This window comes from Solea solea, chromosome 4 (genome assembly GCF_958295425.1).
Source record: "Solea solea chromosome 4, fSolSol10.1, whole genome shotgun sequence".
Lineage (NCBI taxonomy): Eukaryota > Metazoa > Chordata > Actinopteri > Pleuronectiformes > Soleidae > Solea > Solea solea.
The window spans coordinates 6,303,434-6,327,901 of NC_081137.1; the positions used below are offsets into that span (position 1 = coordinate 6,303,434).

The 24,468-nt window shown below is 40.6% G+C and overlaps 1 protein-coding gene and 1 pseudogene across 2 annotated transcripts; one reads left to right on the top strand and one right to left on the bottom strand.

The window, feature by feature from the left end:
* Positions 1 to 74: 74 nt before the first annotated feature.
* LOC131458960 (solute carrier family 13 member 2-like) lies at positions 75 to 9,179 on the top strand (annotated as a pseudogene).
* A 78-nt stretch (positions 9,180 to 9,257) lies between these two features.
* On the bottom strand, positions 9,258 to 24,111 carry unc119b (unc-119 homolog b (C. elegans)). Of its 2 annotated transcripts, XM_058628355.1 has the most exons (5): positions 23,377 to 24,096; positions 13,671 to 13,784; positions 12,798 to 12,897; positions 12,542 to 12,714; positions 9,258 to 11,940 (listed from the first exon to the last, which is right to left on the bottom strand). In XM_058628355.1, exons 1-5 carry the CDS (start codon positions 23,636 to 23,638, stop codon positions 11,828 to 11,830), a joined length of 762 nt encoding a protein of 253 aa, XP_058484338.1. In that variant the 5' UTR covers positions 23,639 to 24,096; the 3' UTR covers positions 9,258 to 11,827. The 2 variants fall into 2 exon arrangements, with proteins under 2 accessions (XP_058484338.1, XP_058484339.1); XM_058628356.1 differs by lacking the exons at positions 9,258 to 11,940; positions 12,542 to 12,714; positions 12,798 to 12,897; positions 13,671 to 13,784 and adding an exon at positions 19,070 to 20,124 and having other exon boundaries at positions 23,377 to 24,111.
* Between the last annotated feature and the right edge of the window lie 357 nt (positions 24,112 to 24,468).

Below are 24,468 nucleotides of genomic sequence, written 5' to 3' on the forward strand. Positions count from 1 at the left end.
GCACCTCTCTGTCACCGAGCATCACCTCGTCATGTTAATGTTTGATGCAGTGAAAAGATTTCACGCTGTGTCCACCTCATTGCCTCAGTGGTTTCTCGGTGGAGAACATCGTCGCTTCTCTTTATCTGCTGCTGTTATCTGATCAGCTGGCATCTGAGGAAACTTTTACGTCTTGTTTGATTCTTCTTTGTTTCTTGAATTGTGAGAAGAATCATGGTGAGTTGGTTGAAGTGGCTGTGGTACCACAGGAACTTCATCCTCATTGTCGTCACTCCACTGGTTCTCCTTCCTCTGCCCCTCATCTGCGACACATCAGTGAGTATTATGTGCACTCTTGTTTTGGTAACTTTTAACTGGGCTATTTTTCCTGCTTTGATTCATATTAGATGTCAATAACTCTAATTTATTATGTTGTTATTATGTAAAAAAAAAAATGGCCATAAAAGAAAAAGGACTTATGGATCCTTTGGTGCATGTGTATCTTTTCAGAAGCAGAAGCAGAACCATGTTTTTTGGTGCACATATGATTTTAGAGAAAAACAGCAAAAGAAATAAAGATTAGAAAAAGAAAAACAAGAAAATAAAATCTAGACCAGGGTAAATAGGTTTATATTTGACACATTTTAAAGCAGTGCTTCAAAGCTTCTCAATCCTGGTCTCGTTACCAGGCTTTTGCAGAGCTGAGCTGCGCCTTTGAATATGAATATGAATAAATACAAAAATATATGCAATATGGAATCTGTCAAAAATAGACAACCTTACACAAATTGTGCAATCTGTAATTTCTCAAGACACAAATAATCAAGCAGTACTGTAAATGTAAGAGGATTCATCTATTAGTTTATTACCTGGCAGACAACACAAACTTAAATGGCGACAATTTGGATATTCCATTTTTCTTTTGTAAAAGCCACAGTATTATTCTGCCTTTGTTTATTTTTCATGAACATAAACACTGTAAAAGGGCTCATAATATATACAACAGCAGAGCTGGGGGCAGGTTTTATCCCGTCAAATTGCTGCATGAACAGACATTTTGAGCAGTAGAATTAATTTCTGAAATTTTTGTGGCCACTACTTTGTGTTTTCAGTCATATTCCAACTAACACCTTACTGAGAAACACATAACCTACTGTATTTATTAAGTTATTACAACCCTCAAATTTGACAGTACTGAATAGATGGGATTTTTTTTATTTAGTGCGTTGTTGTACATGAACCTTACTTTTTATTTGTTAAAAGCAAATATTGATCAACAACATCAGATTCTTACTCACTACAATACAGTATTTTGCTACACTAACAATTTTCCTGCCACCACTGTCTTATCTATGCACACATCCTGCAAACTGTATCTCTTAACTATCACTTTCTCTTGATGTGTTAAAACTGTAAGTCGTATTGTACGAGTGGCAATGGAAAATTCTGAGTGTTCGTCATTTTAACGGTCAGGATTTTAAAGAGAACCTATAAAATTTTATCACAAGAGACAAGAAGTATGGCACTGTTTGCTTTGTGATCAAGGGTTACCACTCCACTACTCTCTCTATCTCTCTCTCTCTCTCGCTCTCTCTCTGTGTGTGTGTGTGTGTGTGTAATTGCTTTTTAAAGAGAGACCCGAGATAAAACAAGACATAGGACTTAGATGTGGACATTCATAGTGTGTCGTGTGAGTTAGTTTGTCTGAATCTATGTCCATTATTTTGTTTCCAAATACTTTTTTGCAATGTCCATGAAAAGTACAGTAAAATACATTTCTGCCCGACACTTTCTCTGCCTACTAAATCCATAAGTGATATTTACCATACATAATACATTTCAGCAGGGGTCTCAAACTCAAATGGGCCACTGAGCATCCAGTCTGGTCAGGAGGAGACCCGTCAATTTAAAAAAAAAAAAAAGTCCAAAGTGAAAAAAAACAGAAGGGGTGGGCGATGTTAGCTTCTAATTATATCACATTCCATCATGACGTAGGAATATTTTTTCAGAATTTCAAAATAAAAGTATTGATATGGAGTGATATATAGTCCACACACACAAACAATTATCCAAATGAATCTATAAATATCAAATACAGACATTTGAACTTGATATTGAGTGGTGGGCCACATGAAATCAATTGGGGACCACTAATGGCCTGCGGGCCACAAGTTTAAGACCGTAAAAGTGTACGTTTGTGGTTACAGGAGGCGAAATGTGGCTATGTGATCATCCTCATGGCTCTGTACTGGTGCACAGAATGCATGCCTCTGGCTGTGACCGCACTGCTGCCAGTCGTTCTCTTTCCTATGATGGGCATCATGACAGCTGGAGCGGTACGGTGGTGTTTGTTCGTCATTTATTCGCACTTGTACATTGTCGTTTTACATCCTGTAGTTGGGGGGCGTCTATTTTAAAAACGTACACGTGGGTCGTAATTCCTGCATACGATCAATATTTACGTTTTGTTGGAGGACAGACTCAGACAATCACAATGGAGGGGAAACAGGAGAAGCACTGGAAGCAAAATAACTACAAAAATAAAACTGTTAACTGACCAAGACGCCAGGAAAACAGAAGACCAGAATCAAAGCACTAAACACCAGGAAAATTACCAGAAGAAATGTAGTCCTAGAGAGGTCAGAGGTTGTCATAGTAAGCAACAAAATAATTGGGCAGGATACATGTCAATATAGGACTGTTGGTCTGAACAGAGAGGCGATATGAGAGATGGGAGTGGACTTTCACAACCTGGCATTTGACTTCAGTCAGAAACACCCTCATCATAATTAAACCCTTTATTGCAACAAGTGGAAATACAGTAAGACTTGTCACTGACACTCTTCAGATGCTCCCTGGATTGGCCAAGCAGTGTGTTAGGCACTTTATCTTTCTGTTGTCCATTATATTTAGATCCGCCCCTCGTCATTTATGGCGAAGACTATCCCGGCTAAAGATTTACAGGCGATCACGTGTCAGTGATCCTGCTCACCTTTGCGATAAGTGGGATCACTATCGCCAGATAACCAGATGAATTATCTCATCATCTTAGATAACACATGAATATATGCCTGTATTTCCAGAAAACAAGCCTTGTTATCTCATGCTATCATACAAGATGATTATGTGATCTCGCAATTACTGAATGAAAAGATATAGTAACGACCATGGCTGCTGTCGACCTCCTGAGAGGCGTATACATCAGACTTCCCACACTATGGAGCGGCATCAGCAAAAAAGTGATTGATTAAAGCATCACTACTAGATTAACAGTCAACCAAAACTGACTTTACAGTCAAAACTAGAGTATTGATCATTGAAACATGTCATAAGATCAGACCATTCTTTTATTTTTCAATGTCTTCAAGTTTAGAAGCACTCTGCCGAAGGTCGCCAAAGGATATGAGATTATTAAATTGGAAGGAAAAACTTGGATAGTATCAATGAACATTTAGCAATGTATAGTTGGCAAATAACCCTTTGGTGGAAATGCCAAAACCTCATCAACATTGGAATGTGACAACAGATGGACCAGGTCAGTGTAAATTTGACCTTTAAGTTAATTATTTTCATGGTGTGTTGTAGCTTTATCTCTCTGTCTGTTTGTTTGTCTTTTCCACCGATGTTTGTGTCTGTGTGTTTTCAGGTCAGTATCGAATATCTGAGAGACTCTAACATGCTGTTCATTGGTGGCCTGTTGGTGGCCATCGCGGTGGAGCACTGGAACCTGCACAAGCGAATCTCTCTCCTGGTTTTGCTGCTGATCGGCGTTCGTCCTTCACTGTAAGAAAGACTTGTGATAATGCTCAGCTGTGCTCACTTTAGTCGAAAAACAAAACTGAACTACACATTTATCGACTGCAACTGATGAGGGATCACAGACGACAGGATTTGTCAAGCCAGCTAAAGTCAACTGAACTTGTCAAACTCTCATGCAAACTCCTGCAAGATTGACCATGTCAATGAGAGCAACAGTATAAAGGGGTAAACAAAGCTGGATGATTATTCCTGCTACTCATCTTTTCTTCGCTACATCCTGTGTCCCACCTACTCTTTATCATTGGCTGTTGGCAACAGGTGTTTTCGGTCTTCTTTGGTGAAGATTGGACATTTTTGAAAAAATCATTGTCAAGCATTTATAAGGAAAACATGACATGACAATAGACCTTATAGGAAAATTGTGCTTATATCTGCACATTAATACTGATAACTTCTCTCATAGTCATTATTCTGTCACACAGGCTACTGATAGGCTTCATGTCCGTCTCAGCCTTCCTCTCCATGTGGATCAGCAACACGGCCACAACAGCCATGATGCTGCCCATTGCCCACGCTGTGCTGCAGCAGCTGAAAGCCACCGAGGCCGAGGCGAATGAACGAGAGTCTCCGGCTGCAGCTGAGGACTCGAGCAAACACATGCATGAGCTAACGGGACAAACTGGTCAGGAAACGACAGATGAGAAACATCCAGACACCAAAAGTCAACTAGAGGACGCTGAGTGTAAGTTAAAACATTTTATATTTATAGGTTTCTGGAGAGTTTCCTCTGCCATTAATGTGAACTTACTGAGTGTGTTGGACTACAGATAAAGAGGAAGTAAATTCCAGGAGACAAGCAATTGAGGCAAAGTATGAGCGTCTGACCAAAGGCATCACTTTGAGCGTGTGTTACTCGGCCAACATCGGAGGCACGGCCACACTCACCGGCACGACCCCTAATCTCATCCTCAAAGCTCAAATGGATGAGTAAGGCATCAAGCAGGGGAATGTAATGCAAATAACTGACTGTTGACTTCACTTTTCTCATGCATCATCTTTTGTTTCTGTGAAGGATTTTCCCTGAAAACGGTGACGTGATCAACTTTGCCAGCTGGTTTGGCTTTGCTTTTCCAAACATGGTGCTCATGCTGGTGTTGTCCTGGCTCTGGCTTCAATTCATGTTCCTGGGTTTCAAGTAAGACAACACACAGTCAACCACAGATAAAAGAATACTCTGAATCTTTGAACTTTTCCCCTCAGCCTGAAAAAGTCATTTGGCTGTGGCATGAAGACAGACAGAGACAGGGAGGCGTACGTCGTGATAAAGGAGGAGTACCTAAAGCTGGGGCGTATGAAGTTTGCTGAGGGCGCGGTTCTCACCATCTTCATACTGCTGGTGATCCTATGGTTCACCAGGGAGCCGGGATTCATTGATGGCTGGGCAACAGTGCTCTTCAATAAGGAACAGACGTGAGTTTCTTGCATTGTCTTCCCTCTGTTGACAAGAGATTAGATGATGAATGTGGTAACATGTTAAAACCGGCAAATACATTTTTAAATCAATCAATACTTGTACCTTCTACGATCCAAAATACTGAAATGAGCATAAAACACAGCAGTGTTTTCACAATAAGTGCACATTTGCTGATGATGTTATCATGTGTACCTCAGGTTTGTGTCAGATGGAACCGTCGCTATCTTTGTCTCGCTCTTCTTCTTCGTCATCCCCTCCCAGCTGCCAAGGATTGGAGGCTATATGGTTACAACGACGCAGGTGAAATATTTTAAGCTGATCCCATTATGGGTGGCGATGGTAGCACTAGTTGTATTTCAAGTCCTTTTCCTTGGGAAAAGCTATTAACCCCACGTTGCTCCTGACGGCAGTGTCAGCAGCGTGTGAACAGGTATGATTTGTGTGTGGTTGGGTGTGCATGGGTCAATGGCCAGAATGTGCTGTAAAGCAGCTTTGAGTGGTCATCGAGACTAGCAAAGCGTGATAGAAACCAAGCAAAAATGATAGTGCTATAATGTTAGTAGTAGTCAAAGCTCCTCTGGGCCTCACAGGTAAGATGGTGAAGGCTCCGGATGCTCTGCTGAAGTGGCAAGTGGTTCATGAGCGAATGCCCTGGAACATCGTCCTGCTGGTGGGAGGAGGAGTCGCGCTGGCTGCTGGCAGCGAGGTAAAAACCAACGTGTTTTGTGATGTCTGATCAGTTAAAAGGAAAGAATTTCTGATGTTTCTTTTAACAGTATCATTCAAATTCCTTTGTTTGCTTGTCAATTTGCAGAAATCAGGTTTGTCCAAGTGGTTGGGAGACAATTTGTCACCTCTGGAGGAAATTCCTCCCGCTGCCATCTCATTGCTGCTCTCCATGCTGGTCGCCGCGTTTACCGAGTGCGCCAGCAACACGGCCACCACCACTCTGTTCCTGCCCATACTGGCCTCAATGGTAAACTGAATAAAAATAGTGCGGTGTCCACAGACACGTGTGAACACCTACTTCCTCTGCATGTGTCAGACTGTGTTGTTTTGCTGTGTGTTTCAGGCCACAGCTATAAAGATTCACCCTCTGTATGTGATGCTGCCCTGCACCATCACTGCCTCTCTGGCCTTCATGCTGCCTGTGGCCTCAGCGCCCAGCGCCATTGCCTTCTCCTTTGGAAACCTCAAAGTCTTTGACATGGTGAGGTTCACCCACACATACAGTATATAATCCACAATACATGATATGACTACAGTATATCGCAGGTATAATTCACATGAGCACAGTTTACAAGTTGGCGAGATCTAATTCTTAGATTAAAGGATGTTAAAATACATATATTCTGAATCAGTTTCATTGACAGGTAGGTATTAACATACAAGATATTCAGTGTTTTGATGCAATGACAAACAGTAAACCCAAGACCAGTAGAGATTAAAGCAGACAAAATATACAAGAGTTAGCCAAACTCGATATTAGTCAATTTAGACCATTTATGAACTATGAAGAACTATATGCAGTTTTACAAGTGCCAAATTGTACAAAATGCCATTTTAATAGACACAGTGTGTCTTTATTGAGACAGAAACTTCCCACGGAGAAACTTTACTGTGTGTCTGCTCCTCTAGGTGAAAGCTGGCTTCATGCTGAACATCATTGGAGTTTTGACCGTCACGTTAGCCGTCAACACGTGGGGAAACCTCATGTTCAACATGGACACCTTCCCTCAGTGGGCCAACATTACACATTAACAACCTCAAGTAAGAAAAGACACTGGAAAGAACAAAAAATTCATTATTTCATGAAAAAAAGAAAGTCCTGACTGAACAAGCAACCATCAAGGCAATAAAAGGTTTTCATATAAAAAAATATATAAATATCCAAACTATCTGTATGTTTTAAAGGTGTAAGAAATGTAGATTAAAGAAACGTATTAAACTGAAATACTGTCTTTACTGATAACAGTGGTGCAACCAGTTCATTTTATGTTATAAAATAATAATAATAATAATCATCTCTCTCTCTCTCATACATTTTGTGGATATTTAATTAATACATCATGTTTTTATGGCATGGTGCTGTAGTATAATTTCTCAATTGGAAAACATCCAGAAAATGCAGGGGATGTGTGCAGTTTTAAAACAAGAAATTGTTCAGCTTCTGCAGGTTAAAGCATTTAAGTGTGACCTAACTCTTACCTCAAATGAATGTTACTGGTCAAGCCTGTGTTTGCGCTCCTATTTCATGTTGATGGGAGGGCGCACAGAATCAACTCACTGCAATCAGGTGTGTGTGGCACTGATTGGCGTTGATTGGCGCCCAGGTGTGGGGAGTGTTCATATACCCTGAGTCTGCAGTGCTCTGTGCTGACTCATCAGGTAGTGAGAGGTTCTCCCTGTGGCTTCTTAAGTTGTCAGTGTATCGACAAACACTGACGCAGAACTTTGTGTGTGTGTGTTTGATGTCATTGATTCCCAGTGTGTAACTTGTGGTGCTGGAGAGTTTGTTGTGACTTCTGGGATAACTTTGAGACACCCCTGGGTCCGCACCTGCGTGTTGGAATGTTCCCTGCTCCAACACACCTGATTCAAATGCTCAGATCGTCAACAAGCACTGCAGAAATCCCCAGGACCAGGATTCAGAAACCCTGGTCTCGTCTCTGCTCAGGATTAAACTGAGAATGAAAAATGGGTTACAAAGTCTGTGTCTGGGATCTCCCAAGATTTTAAAATCAAGTCAGATTTGAAAATCCTCTAGTGTGGGGCAGACTTTATAAAATCGGGGATTGTAAAGAAAAGAAGAGCTGTACCTGAAGCTTTTGTAAAAATTGGATACAACTGAATTACCTGTTTTGATTTCTTTACTCTTGTTTTGCACTGTAGTGAATTTATCGCACTGACTTTATGTGTCTTTTGAAAAAATAATTTGTAAACATTCTTTTTTAGTTTTATAGAGAAGGCGTAATAAGCTTGTGCGTTGGCCGACACCTTTTCTGCCTGTTTTTTTTTCATTTATCTTAAATTTCATCTGTCAATTATTGTCAATTTATTGCTTTAGACGTTAAGTTGTAAATTCCTTGTACATGTGGACTGAAATGAACTAAACCTAATGCTGTTATTCTCTTTCTTGTCAAATTTTAGAAAGAAAAATGTAGACCATTTTCATTTCTCCCCATTACAGATTTTAAAAAAGATATTATGATCTGTAATTAGTGATCATTAGAGGTTCTGATAAGAAAATGTTCTACAAAGATTTTACGTCAAACATCCTTAAAGTAATTTCACTGGAGAAACTGGAAGTATTGGACAGTGAAAAATGTCTGAAGTATTGAGGAAGGGGAAAACACAAAGCACAAATTAACGACAGCAATGTGTTAACTATTTTATATACAAATTAAAAGTTTGGTTGAAGGATAACTAAGAGATAAGAAGCTACCAATAAGACCATCTTGTAATTCTATTTCCGGGGTGATTTATTGCCTCTGTTTTCATCAGCATGGGTTTATCTGTCCTCTTGTCCACAGTTTGTGATGGATGAATGTGAATTTTTCTGTCAGCGGTATGCTCACATTCAAACTCTGATGACTTTTCACGGAATCCTTATCTCTTATAATGGACAACACTGTAAAAAATCTCTTTTAAAAACCCATTGGATTTGAAGGATATTTGGTGTGTGCATGCTGGATCAGAAACTACACTCAGACTATGTTTAATCCAGATCTGATCTGAGCTGGCGGCAATTTAAATTTAACATGGTTCAAATGTGCATATCTCAGTGACATAATAACAGATCAGGGTGAGTTTGCCATGCTTATGTACGAAGGTAATCGCTAAAAGCAGGTAAATCTCTACACAGATCCAGAAAGTCTGAATTCAGTGAATCAAAATGGTGATAAGATAAGCCTTGGCAGAGATCTGTGCTCATGTTGAATGTAATAAACTGAAGAGTGTACAAGGAGAGTGTTGTTTTATTGTCCATGTTATGATTTTCTCCATTTACTTGAATCAAAACCATAAATACCAACATCCAGACACATTTAAAAAGGTCCCATAAATCTTTATTGACTTCACTTTTTTGTTCAACACACGAAACATATTTGAATTCTCCAAAAAAAGTAACATCAGGTCAAAATCATTTTTACACTAACATTCAAGTCCCGCTGAGCCAACCTGAGTCCCGTCCTGAACCTTTTCTTTTTGCACATTAAGTTCTCGACTCTTTGAGCCAATAACAATCTGAATCAAAGAGGTTCGTTCAAGTAAATTCCTTTCAGACAAGTCTGCAAGTACTACAGATAAATGTTTGAGTGCGTGTTTGTGCAATGAATGACAGCGATGACAGTTTTGCTATCACACAAGTTATAGAGAGTTCATTCTTATGAGTTTTTATGTGATGTGTTTTAAATGTAAAAGACGAAATGTCCAACAAACCACTACACAAAAATGATTGAGAACAGAAGAGACAGAAATGCATGAGAGGCAGAAGTAATATAATATTTCATGGAAAATGTAACGCACACTGATTTATAATGAAGGTCACTCCTATTTGACACATGTGCTGGCAATCACAACAATCGACCTCTGGAAGTTGTGAAGGAGCAAACAATCAGTTGGTAATTTGACATTTTAACATACAGAAAAACTGAATTTTACCACGATGTCAAGGCCCTAAAGGGACAAAAATCCACCTGTTGATATGAGTGGATCAAAGTGCATCTGGTGTGCACTTTACTTCCTCATGCAGGGGTCTGAAAAACTCAAATGACCTGGGGGCCACTGAGGATCTAGTCTGGTCTGTCGGAGGAAAAAAAGTCAAACTTTTTGGGAAAAGGCCACTTTTCACTAGAGGGTGGGCAATATGATCTTAAAATTATATCACAATCACAATATGTATGACAATATGTCACAGAATTTCAAAATAAAAGTTTTTGTTGGATAAGGAACAATATACAGCTTGTAGAATTCTGAGAAGAATTCTGACTTTTTTTCTCTAATCTCAGAATTCTGAGAAAAACATCAGAATTCTTCCTTTTTTTTTTGCAATACTCTTCTGTACATACAGGTAAAGATATTCCCATAAAATAATCTGTCATCTATCACTTGGAAAGTCATATGTTGCCAAACCAAATAGAGCATTCAAAATTTGAATTGTGGAGCACAGAAAAAAACATTTGATGCAGAAATCTGAACTGCCCAGTAGCAGCAAGCTTGGATAATTTAATCCAGTTTCCCCCCTTAGGTAAATTGATATTCAGTGTCTCCCAAGAGGAGGTAACTTAAGGTAACTGAAGTTTTACTTTTCACCATTAAAAACCTTGTTACCACATGGACAGAACATTGACTTTGACCTAATGTTATTTTTATGATCGACCCTTGTTCTCATTAGATATATAGATGCGCATATAAAAAGGTATTTATGACGTGGTTCCCATGTTTTTATATTGGTAATATTCTTTTTTTATGTATATCACAATGTCAAATTACCCATGCACTGATAGTTGTATAAATCAGTGTCAAAGTCCCAGTATTTCTTGCTGCTCTTGAAGAAGGCCCGAAGGCTGAAATGTCATCACACAAATGTGTGCATATTGAAGAAGAGTGTGCAAGACTTTCTTTTCTGTTTTTGGAGGAACAACATTAAACGTGTAAATGGACGACTGATTCATTCTGCAATAACATTCTGCTACATTCCACAATCGTCCTCCTTTGTGACTGAGAAATATCCACGTTTATAAATGATTTCTTGACAAAAGAGCTTGGAAAACAAAACAAAATAACAGTGTGCTTAACTTTAAAGACGCGCTTTTCTTTAACAGTGTCTTAAACAGCTGGTTCACAGATGACGACGCATGTTAAAGGTCAGCTCAGGTCACGGTTCTCCTCAGTGTCGACTCTGCGGACACGCTGTGCTTCGAGCAACGACAATACAAACACAATAGGTTCTATTCTGTAGAAAATCGGGTAACACATATTTAAATAAAGATGTTAAAATTCATATATTTCTATCACAGTAACATTCATGCTTCACACAATCATACAAACTACACAAACACATATTCCAAAAAGCAACAATACACACTCATACACACACACACAGTGAATCCTTAAAACTGTTCTTAAAGTCCTAAAAACACACATATTTACATGTAAGATTTGTTCCTAACATGAACAGGAATGAAAAAAATAATTTCTATCAATGTTTTTTTTTCTATACATTTTTTTCACTTCAAAATGCTGCTAACGAGCGGAATCTGTCTGATATTTCCTAAAAACCAACCCATTGCTCACTTGCTGGTTTATCATGTTATACACACACACACACACACACACACACACATACACAGCAACGTCACACCACACTGAACTACGTGTGTCATGTCTGTTTGTGTATGTGGATGTTCACACCTGCTTTTGTTTACACACACAGACACAGCTGTATGAGTAATTTCTGGATGGCATTCTCTTAGCAGGAGAGAGAGACAGACAGAGAGAGAGAGAGAGAGAGAGAGAGAGGGGAAGAAAATGATGTTAACGGCACCAGTTTACTCTGATCGTGCCTCAGGAAAGTCCATACGTCCACCTGACCCTTGTATCAGTGCGTCGTCTCTACGTTCCGCCATTGTACGAGTAGTCCGCCTTGTTGTGCATCACCAGCTTATTGTCCACAAAGTAGAAGCTGTCAGACTGTGTCTCGTATGGATGCAGGATCATCTCTCTGACTTTAAGCAGACACACACACACACACATACACATAAAATTACAAAGTCCATAGACTTATGCTGATGTTTACACACTCACCTAAAGGGTCAGGTATAATCTAACCCTTCTGCTCTAAATAGCTCAATCTTCGTGGATTTAAAGTGCACAGTGAACTCTTGATGACTTGAAACTGGAATAAAATGTTTTCCTGCCACTAGTTCTTGATTATTAATCGATTACTGAATTAATCGTCAACTATTTTGATAATTGGTTAATAGGAAATAGGGTTTGAGTGCTTTTTTTAATAATCAAAACAAGCTCTCTGATTCTTAAATGTGAATATTTGATAGTTTCTTGGATTTTATTTTTTTGTTGGATTTTTGTCCCTATCTATTAATATCAGCTTTGTTGGGCCAAAACACTGTTTTAAAAGATATAAAAGAGTAAACCACAGTGAAAACATGGCTTATACTGTAGGTGATCAGAATAAATGTGAATAATGTCTTTTTCTATCACCAATTCACAGTACAATCCATTTTAATATCAAGTTCAAGACAAAAGAAATGCCTTGTTCAGCCTTAAGTCAAAGTAGTGTGTGCGCGTGTGTAATTATGGACTTACCTATGTCCTCAGATAGAGGTGGGAATTCATAGATGTGTTCACACGTATTCTTGCTGTTGGGCATGCAGAAGCCAAACTCAAAGTCAAAACTCTTGAGCAACTTCTCTCTAAAATAATGTCTCTCAATCATCCTGAAGTTTTCTATGGGCATTTCTCCAACCATGAACTCCACTCTGCAAGAGATGAAAGACCGTCACACAGACAGAGAAAGGTATTTATTCTGCTGATAAATAAAGATTTAAACATTCTGACTTACGTGGCGCCAACTTGCCGCAGCCGAAGGAAAGCTGGGGTGAACTGGTAACGGACGAATCGGCCGGCATTTGGGTCAATATCCCTCTTGTCGCCTGTTTTATCTAAGGAGAAGACAAAAAAAATAAATAAGATATTATTAAATAATGTCTATGGTGGACTAAAACAAAAACTTATAACAACAATTTCAAAAGACATTATATGTCCCCAGGGGCAAATCAAGGCCTGTAGCATAACAATTAAGTAGTAACATTATGTTGCCGTTTATAATAAAAACAATAAAACATAATGCATTTGTTTTTTCTCCTAACCGATGACATAGTAATCGCGTAGTTAAATAAAATTTTCTTTAATTTAGCACTCTAAGCTGAATTAGCTTTTTAGTTACTGTTACTTGTTACTATGCTACTGTGTGGATGCACAAGCACTGGATTGTACTGCGACTTTTTGTGGGTTTTTTATTTAATTATTTGGAACATTAACCAACATCTATAGATGAAGATGAATTCGCTTTTTCGCACCTCCTGGTTGCAATGCAAGCTTGACTGACAATTATCTCTTTGTTATTTTGCTACTTAAGGAAGTCTACAAATGTGAGGATTTGCAGCCGTTTAATCAAACTGTGACTCCAAAAAAACAACTTTTGTGTGGGGGTTTACCTTTTAAACATAAACCAACATTTACAGACTAAGCTCATTTAGCTTTTAACATTTCCTGATCACAACAGAAGCTTGAATACGCTCACATTTATCTCTTTGTTACTTTGCTACTTGTAGAAACAAGTACACGCTTGATCAAAAAAATGGTTTGCTGCAGCGCTGTTGACGGCAGGTTTTCACAGGTTTAAGGTTGTGCTAAGATTAAATCAGTGACTCGCCTGTGGATGGAGGTTTGGTGATTTCAAACAGCACTGTGCCGGTCTCCATGTCTCTGATCTTGAACCTGGTGAAGTCAATGTTGTAAATATTATCGTCCGGGCTGCACAGGTAATCTAACAGAGGGAGAGAGAGAGAGAGAGAGAGAGAGGGAGAGAAGGACAGAAAGTTACATAGGGATACACCTTAACCTATCATTGAACCTGGTTCTAACCCTAAAACCAGATGTTAACCCTGAAAGAGCCCTTTAAAGTTGTGTGGACCGACCAAAATGTCCCCACATTCTCTTTTAGTCCCCATAAGGACAAGTCCCAATAATGTGACTGTGTAAACAGATCTAGGTCCACATCCCAATGAAAGAGAGGCAAGTTATTTTTGTTCCTCTAATCCTTCCTGCCCTCACCAGGCAGTGTCACTGCTTATTAAGATTCCCCCAGCAGAGTGGACACTTGCGTGGACCTCTGCCACCTCTGCATGATCCAGTGAAATGAATGGTCTGGACGTGGAAATGCTGCAACATCTCTGCATCATCTCCACTGAGGCCTCCTCGCTGCCCTCACACCGACAGCCACAAAGCTCATAGAAATTAAACATGAAATCGTGATACCATGTCCAACTATATGCTCAGTTTCTTTTCCATTCCCAGAAGATTTGTCTTCTCTCCTGATGGAACTGTGACACACTGGTTTCCCCCAGCTATCCTAGGTTTTGGTCTCCATGAGGACAACTGGTCCTGACAAGGTCAAGTGCACACACTCAGAGCAGACAGAAAACAAATCTGTGTGAGACATGGATATTTTATCCACAACATTCCATTACAGGACATGATATTTCCAGACGTTACCTTTATCTCGCTGTTGTGAATTTCACCCCTTTAATCAGTAATGTAACTTGTTACAAATGCTACCAAGTAATCAGTAATAGTATTACTTTTAGGTAACTTAACCAACACTGATCCTAATGCAGGGGAATCACTTTTGTAGAAGAATCAAACCCTGGGTGAGATGAGTAACGCAAAACCTTACAACACACACACATACACACAGACACACACAGTAAACGACCAAAAAACTGTGTGTGTAAGCAGATTGTGTATCTGCATGTGTATAATATACTCGACCACAGCTGGTGTTGTCCTTGTGCTTTTGCTCACCCAGTGCTAATTGTTACTTTTGAGCATCCTAATGACGTCCCATGAGGACACTGAGTTTGAATGGGAGACAATGGGTTTGTTATTTGTGTGTGTGTGTGTCTGTGTGCGTGTGCACGCGAGAGGTGCAAATGTGTGATCTGAGGATAACTGCTGGAAGCAGCTGAAGCAACTGATAGACTCGATAGACTCCATCCTTGTGGGATGTGATAATGAACACTTTGAGAGAGAACACGTCTGTGTGTGTGTGTGTAATTTGAATTGCACTACACATTAAGAGGGAACTCAGCAGTCAAACGCTGCTCATCTGCGAACCACATCCTCAAACTTCAGCATCAGCAGGTTTCAAAAGATCCACTTCACACGTCCCTTCCTGTCCTCATCATTGACCAAGTGCCAAACACTTTACCCAACCAGACACATGCACACTCACACTGGGCAATTTACTGTGTACCATAGACGGTATATTGAATAATACACATCATCTTTTAGCTGCAAAACAAACGTCACCAGCAATCTGTCTGTCTCACCTTTACAATCACTGGCACATGGAACCATATTAAAAGCTGACAAAAAAAGAAACCCAAACAAAAACTGACACTGATTATGGGATCTAGTTCAGCCTGACCCAGTTACGCCGCCAATTCTTAAATCCTCAATTCTCCACAGTTCTGCACAGTTCATCTGTTAAATTCAGTTCTGACCTGAAGAAGCCTTTTGTCCAATTTTAAAGAGACACATTTGAACTAAAACAACTAGAATTCTCCACTGTTTCTATTACGTAAAAGCATTTCCTGTCACGTTCTCATTACATGCAGTGCATTGCTATTGCCGTTTACGCAATATACAATACACACGTACAAATCTGAGTGAATATCAGAAATCACGTTTTAGGAGAAATTGGTTAAGCCCCGGAAATTACTAAACACCATCATCAATATTAATTCCCAATATTTTGTCTTAATTCATTAGCCAATGCTACTATGCTAATAAAAAAATGCTAAATTGTGATGGAGAAATACAAACAGTACAATTATTTTCATTGGCGCTCAAAGATCAGCGCTACACTGTGAAGAAAATTACAGGGGAAGACTTTCCATTCATTGTTGTAGCACCTCATTAACCATTAAAATTATTAAAATATATAAACATAATGTTTCAGATTACAACAAATACATATATTTTCATTTCATAATATGAAACAGATTAAATTGAACAATTTATCAACCACAATACAACCAATAATCCTAAAGATATATGTATTTTTTTATAACTGCAAACTAAATGCCTTAGGTGACTCCCTGACAAAGACTCTGTTTAGGATTTCCTGTTTTATGTTCCTTCCTCATGTGCTACGTGTTACACCAATGTCTCATTATCTCCGCCAGTTGTGTGTATATTTAGTCACTCAGTCACTTCATCTGTTCCCCCGTGTTTCCTTCTGCTTTGGCTTCATTCCCTTGTGTTTCATAGAGTCTTGGCCTCTTTGTTTGCATCTGCCTGCCTGCAGGTGCGTGTGTGTTTGAATCAAAATATCCTCACTGCATTAAACTGCCTTTGTGAAGTGTCTGCATTTAGGTCTTGAAATCCTTAAAGGTACAGTCAGTTTTGGCTTAACCCTTCTGTTACCATCCTGTTGTCGCTGACAGGATTTGGCATGCGTACTTTTCATTACGTCACTCCTAGACCGTTTCAAAAACTACCGGAAAGCAGAGAAATCGAGCTTTGCGCCCATATACTTGTCATTGCGGTAGTCATGACATTCGCGGAAAGACCGTCCAATCACAGACAAGATTCACCATCGGGTTACACAACCTAAACGATTGAATAACTGCCAGGTATTGACAATGAAGGTTGTCTTGGAAAAAGGGGCAGAAGCACTCACTTACAATTCCATAGCCATAAAATCAAAATAACCCCAATCCCATTGGTTGTTCTGTCCTGTGGTTTGTTTTTTCTCCCATGTCACCAGTACAAAAAATCATCATCATCATCATCGTCCTCCGCTTATCCGGGGCCGGGTCGCGGGGGCAGCAGTTTCAGCAAGGGACCCCAAACTTCCCTTTCCCGAGCCACATTGACCAGCTCCGACTGAGGGATCCCGAGGCGTTCCCAGGCCAGAGTGGAGATGTTATCTCTCCACCTTGTCCTAGGTCTACCCCAAGGCCTCCTCCCAGCTGGACATGCCTGAGATACTTGAACTCCTTCACCTGGGGCAAGGAGTCCTACCCGGAGAAGGCAATCCACCGATTTCCTGAGCCATGGCCTCAGACTTAGAGGTGCTGATCTTCATCCCAACCGCTTCACACTCGGCCACAAACCGATCCAGTGAGTGGTGAAGGTCACAGGCTGACAAAGGCATGAGGACCACATAATCTGCAAAAAGCAGCGACGAGATCTCAAGCCTGCCAAACCACAACCCTGCTCCCCCACGACTACGCCATTAAAATCACAAACAGGACAGGTAGGCCGTTCCTCCCAATTGCGCCCATATAAGTGGGCCTTTCCAGGTTTCCCCATCGTTGCCCATGTGCGCGTTGAAATCTCCCAGCAGAACTATGGAGTCCCCCGACGGAGCCCCTTGCAGGACTCCATCTAGGGCCTCCAAGAAGGCCGGATACTCTGACCTGCTGTTCGGCGCATAGGCACAAACAGCAGTCAGGGCTTTCCCCCCTGCAACCCTAAGGCACAGGCAGGCGACCCTCTCGTCCACCGGGGTAAATTCCAACGCAGCGGCGCTTAGCCGGGGGCTTGTGAGTATCCCCACACCCGCCCTGCGCCTTACACCCTGGGCAACTCCGGAGAAGAAAAACTTCCAACCCCTATCCAGGAGTGTGGTTCCAGAGCCAAGGCTGTGCGTGGAGGTAAGCCCCACCAGATCTAACTGGTAGCACTCCATCTCCCGCACAAACTCCGGCTCTTTCCCCCACAGCGAGGTGATGCTCTGCTGAGCATCACTGTTAAGTACAAACAAATGTCTGTTCAATTTAAACCATTGTCAAATGAACTCACACTATTCATGTAAACTAATCAACCTTTTTATTTTGTAAATCAGCAGGTTAATTACATTTACGCATTTACTACATTTCCATTAGTGTACATGATGCATTGTGCAATTCAGGGGATTATCTCCTGTATGTACAAAGTTGATAGTAATCTTGTGCTTTTCATAAAAAATTATTTCTTGTGTTAAGAATAAAACGGATATGATTGACGCGTCTCCTCTTCAAAGCCCTGCATGAACGGTGATTTAGTTTCAATAGCATGCCGGTGTAAAGGGGTGACGCATCTCGCCTCTGCCTTACTGACCTGAATTCATCTGCAAGTGACCTCAGTGTCATGGCAACAGTGCAATAGCAAAAAAAAAGAAGAGAGAATGGATGTGAAATGAAATGAGGGGACGGGAAGGAGAAGGCAAAATGAGGAGACAAGGGAAGGAAGTGATGAAGATTTGTGGATGCGGCTCACATTAAAAAATGGAAATCAGTTTCAATTTCACTCAGGAAACAAGTAGCTTTTGTCGCTAAAGCAGCATGAATACCTGCCCAACATTTGTAGACAGTCTCTGATATGAATGTTCCTTTAATGATCCCAATAAAGTTGGTCTGGTTTGATGACCTGCTCCCTCATGTCACTTTGCAGCACCAGAACAAGCCTGAAGATACATCTGCAAGGCTTCGGTGGTTTACCTTCACCTCTATCACACCTTTAGGTTTACAAAACCAAACCATTCTCACAGACAACATGGAATGTATATAAAAAGTGGAGAATTAGCTTCTACTTCCCATTTGATTGCAACATTTTCCCGAGGTGGTGTTAATTTCTAGTTTGAGCTCTGAGGTTATGAGTATGAGTGAACGCCTGGTTTTAGGTGTTTTAGTCTGTGGATTTCCGGGTCAAAAAACATCAACATGTCAGCGGCCAAATCTCAGTCAGATGAGTGACGCCACTGCTGGTCATCATTCAGTCACATGTTCACTGTCCTGTTTGGGTGAGTACTTCTCTCGCTTGGCTGACACTGAAATAAAATCAACGCACCATGAATCCTTTTGAAAGGTACGAAAGGAACGTCATTTTTGAGCTGTGGCGCAGACAGCTTCACCAAATTACTACAATTATGATTCGCAAGGAATCAGACTTGATCAAATAAAAAAATGAGAATTAAAAATCAACAACTTTCCTAATAATCATCTTCCAAAATAGCTGCATATTAAGATTTGAAACTCATAATCTCTCACAGCTCACATAATATAAAAATAGAAATGTTTGCATTTAATAATTTCTTATTTATATCATTTTATTTGTTTATATTTTATCTAATTAACACAAAGCTTTGGTGACAATTACTGTATAAGTCTCTGTTCTATGCAGATTTAATGCTCTGTCATGTTCTATATACAACACAACGGTGAATATTAAAGAGAAGCTTGGCTTAAGAAATTAAATTGGTAATCAAATCACTATATTTGTCAGAAATTAAAGCTGAATAATGAAATTTTAAAGCAGCGGTTGGCTAATTTCCTGTAAACATAGTTTGACACTGAGAGTCGTCACAGAGCAGATTAAGAATTGGTCACGAACATACAGTGAGACTTAATCTATTACTATTCACCTGTGGAAATTAAAATGCCTATCAATCTCAACAGCTTGCTTGAATACCACATGGATAAACATGACGTCGTGTGAAAGTCACTTTTTCTGGTACTTCCTCTCTTTGTTTTAATCAACAACAACAAAAACAAAAACGACTGTTGTGACGTCTGTCCGAGAGCGCTATCAAATGCATTTCAGGCAACGAACAGAGGGAATCAATTTAAGCTACTTGGGAATGTGCACCAGTAGGGAAACAAAACACAAAAGAGTCACAAAACAGCTCCAGGGCCTCAGAGTGACATGGTGAAGTGTTAAGAAGTGGCAGCACAACTGCACCGTTACACAGAGGAGCGGAGGAGAGAGGAGAGATGACGGAGAGTCGAAGGGGAAATGTGTGGGAGAGCAGAGATGCATGTTCCACAGGCTGTAACCAAGAGGAGATGCTTCATGTTGCCGTAGTGATTCAAGCCTGCATCCACGTTGCTGTGGTGATTCACACATGCCTCCTCTTCCCTCCTGTGATGACGCGGCGATAAAGGAGAGCGAGAGTTTCCAGCACCTTGAAAAAGTCCAGCTCGGTAGACGAGGATCACTCAGTACATTCAAAAAAATGACTCCAACTGAAATGAACACACCCAGATAATCTGGTCTCAAACTATCCTCTGCACTCCGCACATGTTCCACAAGATTTGACCCAGTAATAAGAGAAGCAGCTGGTACACAAAAGAAGAAGAAGAAGAAAACAGCAGTTAAAAAAAGACTCTTACATTTTTGGACTGACGAGAAAACTGAATTTATGCGCTGTCAGCTTAATGACGTTAAAGGTACAGTGTGTAAAATGTAGCAGCATTAAAGGCTCATTCTGAGGTAATGGAAAAACAATACTCGTGCTATGATGAAAATAAAAATTATTACTGACCATACAGCTCGACAACGATCTGACCCCCTCATGTACACAGATCATCAGCAGCATACTTACAGATAAAACAGACAGACATGTCCTGGCTGTTTGTTCACTATCAACCCTAAATATAGAGTTAGATCCTGTTCCTTAAAAAACTGACCGATCACATAACAGTCGAGAAGAAACGACCAGATTTCTAGGCAAATGTTACATAAAGAGAGAGGACACACTGAGCCAAAGGACGTCCTCAGAGCTCTTCCTCTCTCTGTAAGCTGTGATTATGTCGGACTGGACAAGCGGCACAATTTCATTACTTATCATACATGAACTTTCTGCCTTAGAACAAGGGCAGGGCAGTATGGGCAACCCAAGGACAAGAGGAAAGGAAGTGGGCTTGCAAATGAAAGGTCACCGGTTCAGTCGCGGGACAAGCCAAAGACTGAACAATGCAGGGGACACATTTATACCAGTAATTGGTGTGTATGTGCAAAACATTCCTTATTCTTAATGGTCAAAAAAAATCACGATAAAGTTTCAAATCCTTTGGTCCTGAGTGAAAGTTAAAGAGACACAAAACAGTTATACTGACTTTCACAAAGCCATATTAGGATACACATTTTATTCAATTGCTGCCAAAATTGCAGCCTAACTAGAATAGACATTGATTTAAACATTTTACTCTGATGTTAAAGCAGATTACACACCATTCATGTTTATATTGGTCTCTTAAAACCTTGCTTTCCCTATCATTACCATTATCATTATCCTCTTGACCACCATCTGCATGATAATTATGATTTATCAGGCAGATGTAAAAAAAATAAAAATCTTTTTCACTGTTTTTTTCACTGTTCAAGAAAACAGAATGGAAACTGAGATTTGTGAACTCATTTCCTGCACCAAAGTCAACTGCAGCACATCAGATCCACTGTTGCCTGAACAACAGTGTGCAACAGTGTACAACATCCTAACAGCAGAGTCCCTTTTGGTGCCTTAAATCCATGTAAGTTTTCCATGTACTTTGATGGAGCGTCCTTTTAAAACATTTGTGATTTATACGGAACAAAAGAACATAAATAAATCAAAGGGAAAGTTAGATGTCAAACATGCAAAAAAATCTGAAAAAAAAAAAAAATTCAAGCATCACCCACTGAACCAGACATGAACTCCTGTGGGAAACATGAAGGCAGCTTTGAAGCATGAGCCCCGACTCGCCCATGCACCTCACTCTGCGCCTCCTCTCTAGTCAACTAAAATCAGCCTGAAGTGAAGCCAAGCTACACAAGGGATGATGTGATCCAAGAGGATCAACTTCAGCGTGGGCTGAGTCTCCTGGCTGCACTTCTATACTGTTTTTCTGATACAATCACATGGTTCTGTGCTCTTGATGAGGAGTTTTTATGGAGTCAGTAACAAAGTGACATAGGGAAAATGTGTAAGATTGAGACACAGAGACAGACACTATCAGACATCAGTTACCACTTAAATGTAACTTATGAGATGTGTGTAAACAACTCAAACGTGTAAAGAAATTCACTTCTCTGTTCTAATACAACCACCATATTGACTTCCTGTTCATGCAGACCAGTCCCTTTGCTGTTTTGAAACACATCAATGATCATAAACACCTCTGCTCATGGGGGTCATGAGGTCAGCGCCTTGCACAAGTGTGAGCAAGGACAACACGGCTGTACAGAACACAGAGTAAAGGTTCCATCAGAGGAGGTTAGATATACATGTGCACATTATTACACAACAGTGATGCCTTATCCTGTGTTTACATGGCGCCTATAAATAGGGATGGAATGTTATTATCACTTTCTCAATGTCATGAGAGCAAAGGTGTCTCTATAAAGTTGTGGACCAGTGATGATAGGTCTTCCACGCATAAAAAATGGGGTTTTATTTCCCCCACAGAAAAGCAGATTAAAGAAATTAGAACAACATAAACTAGCATTCTATGCGTGCCCATCATCCACTGGCTCCCTTCCTTGCCTCAACAGATCTCTACAATAGTGATGGTGGAAGAGTACAAGCTATTATGGGAAGCTTTTCGGCAAATGATCAACCTGAAAAGATTTAAGAAGAAAAGTAAAGCCAGGATTTTCTGATGATGATGATGTTGGTCCATGCAGACACTTCACAGATGAATGTAAGCACACACCGACTGCATTTTCCAGTCCACTTGGTGGCGCACTTTAGTCAAAAGACACAACAAAGAAGAAGGTAAGCATGGAAACCTGCCTAAGTGGCAGCAGTTTGTGACATCAACCACAATAATGTGAATGTGAGGCCTTGAGAATTGCAGTTTGGCTGGTGCTTAAACATCTTGCAACCAGAGATTTAGAGATATCACCTAGAGCCACACTCCCGCTGGATGACCCCAGCTGTCAATCACTCATATGTGCCGTATTTTGTCATCTGTTTCCTCTAAATGTGAACATAATTTACAAAACCAGCCCTGAGTTCTTTTGAAAACAACCAAAAACTAGCAAATCAAGTTTTTTTCCCCAACCAGTGAAGTCTCCCCCTGGTGGCTATTCAGTACATTGATACTTCCTGATTAACTTCACAATATGAAACGTAAGACTGTCCAGTTTTTTTTTAAAATAAATCTAAGTCTACCCACTCATGTACAACTAAGCACTCAAGGACTACCAGGACATATGATGTTGGACTTTGGGAGAGAAATCAATGCTGCAGGAATAGAACGTGAGATCCACTGTGCATGTTTAGAAACAAGACTGATGCAGACCCTTGTAAATGGAATACAAACATGTGTGGAAATGAAAAGAGCCTCTTTTTAAGAAGTATTTGTGAAAATATTGCCAAAGATGAGAAGATCCAGAAGTTCAGCAAACATGATGGAGCCAAAGTTTAAAAATCCTGTTGAGACAACAGCTAAAGTTACACAGAGCCTCAAGCAATCATCTCACCATGAATGGGTGGACTTCACAGCTGCTCACATTAGCATACCGCGGTATTATCATATCGTGAGGTTACATCCCCCAGTATAGTTGCATAAGTGACATTTCAACCCTCCTCTCAACCCCGAACTTACTCTCTGTGATCTTCTGCAAACCCAGAACATCTTCTGGAGTGACCAGCGCGCTGGACAGCAGATCCTCTTCACTGGTCATCGGGACTCCCGCCTCAGTCGAGTTGCACCCTTTCTTCACCCTCATCGCGGTTGTTTTCTTCGGGCTGTCGTTGCTGCCGCTGCTGTCCGCTCCTCCGGTGCCTGTACCTGGATTATCACCGGCAGTCTTCTTCGCGCTTGATGTGTCCTGGCTGTTGCCCCTGCTGGTACAAGAATAGCTCATTCTCCTCTGCTCCTCCTCCCCCTCTCCTCACCCAGAGATACAAACCGTTGCCTCCCTCCCTTCCCCTTTGAAGGATGCACAGTTGCTGTCTGTTATCCGGTGCTTAATTCAAATCCGCTTCGTCTTAATGAGCCTGCAGTCTGTCTCCGCAGACAGCTGCTCTCGATGGCTGAGCGCAAGATGCGCAGAGCGCGGACGCCTTTTCTCCCCTTGCAGCCCTACAGCTCCTCTGTAAGACGCGATTTCGATTGTCAAGTGAAGCTGTGCGTGTGGAGGTGTGCGGGAAATAACGTGACGGGTTTGAAATGGAAAAAGGGTCACAGATGGCCGTTGCTTTCATTGAGGAGGAGGAGGAGGAGGGGGGCGTCCCAGCGCCAACGCTCCCGTCGCTGCGCTCCGTGCTGTGCAGGATGACAGGAAGCGTCTGGTGCAATTGCGCAAAGTCTGCGCTGCAACATACGGAAACGCGCATCACGGGAGACGGTCAAAACAACCGCGCGCGTACTTGTATTTGTTACCTGTGTGATTCGCTGCCTTTTGAGTCACACCAGGTTTGAATAAAATCAGAAAAACAAAGTGTATTCCTGATCATTATGTCTGAAGTTAAGTTAATCTGTAGTTACATTATTGAAAAATATAATTTCCCATTTTAGCCATAAAATTGCACAGTGACTCTACGTAAAGACTCACAGGCAACTTTGTGACCATGTGTGAATAGAATTTTGAAAGCTATTTCAGCAAATTCTTGTAGAACCGTAATAATTATATGTCCCTCATTTTCATTCATGTTTATTCATTCATACATTCCCTCATGTTTCTGTAAATCACAC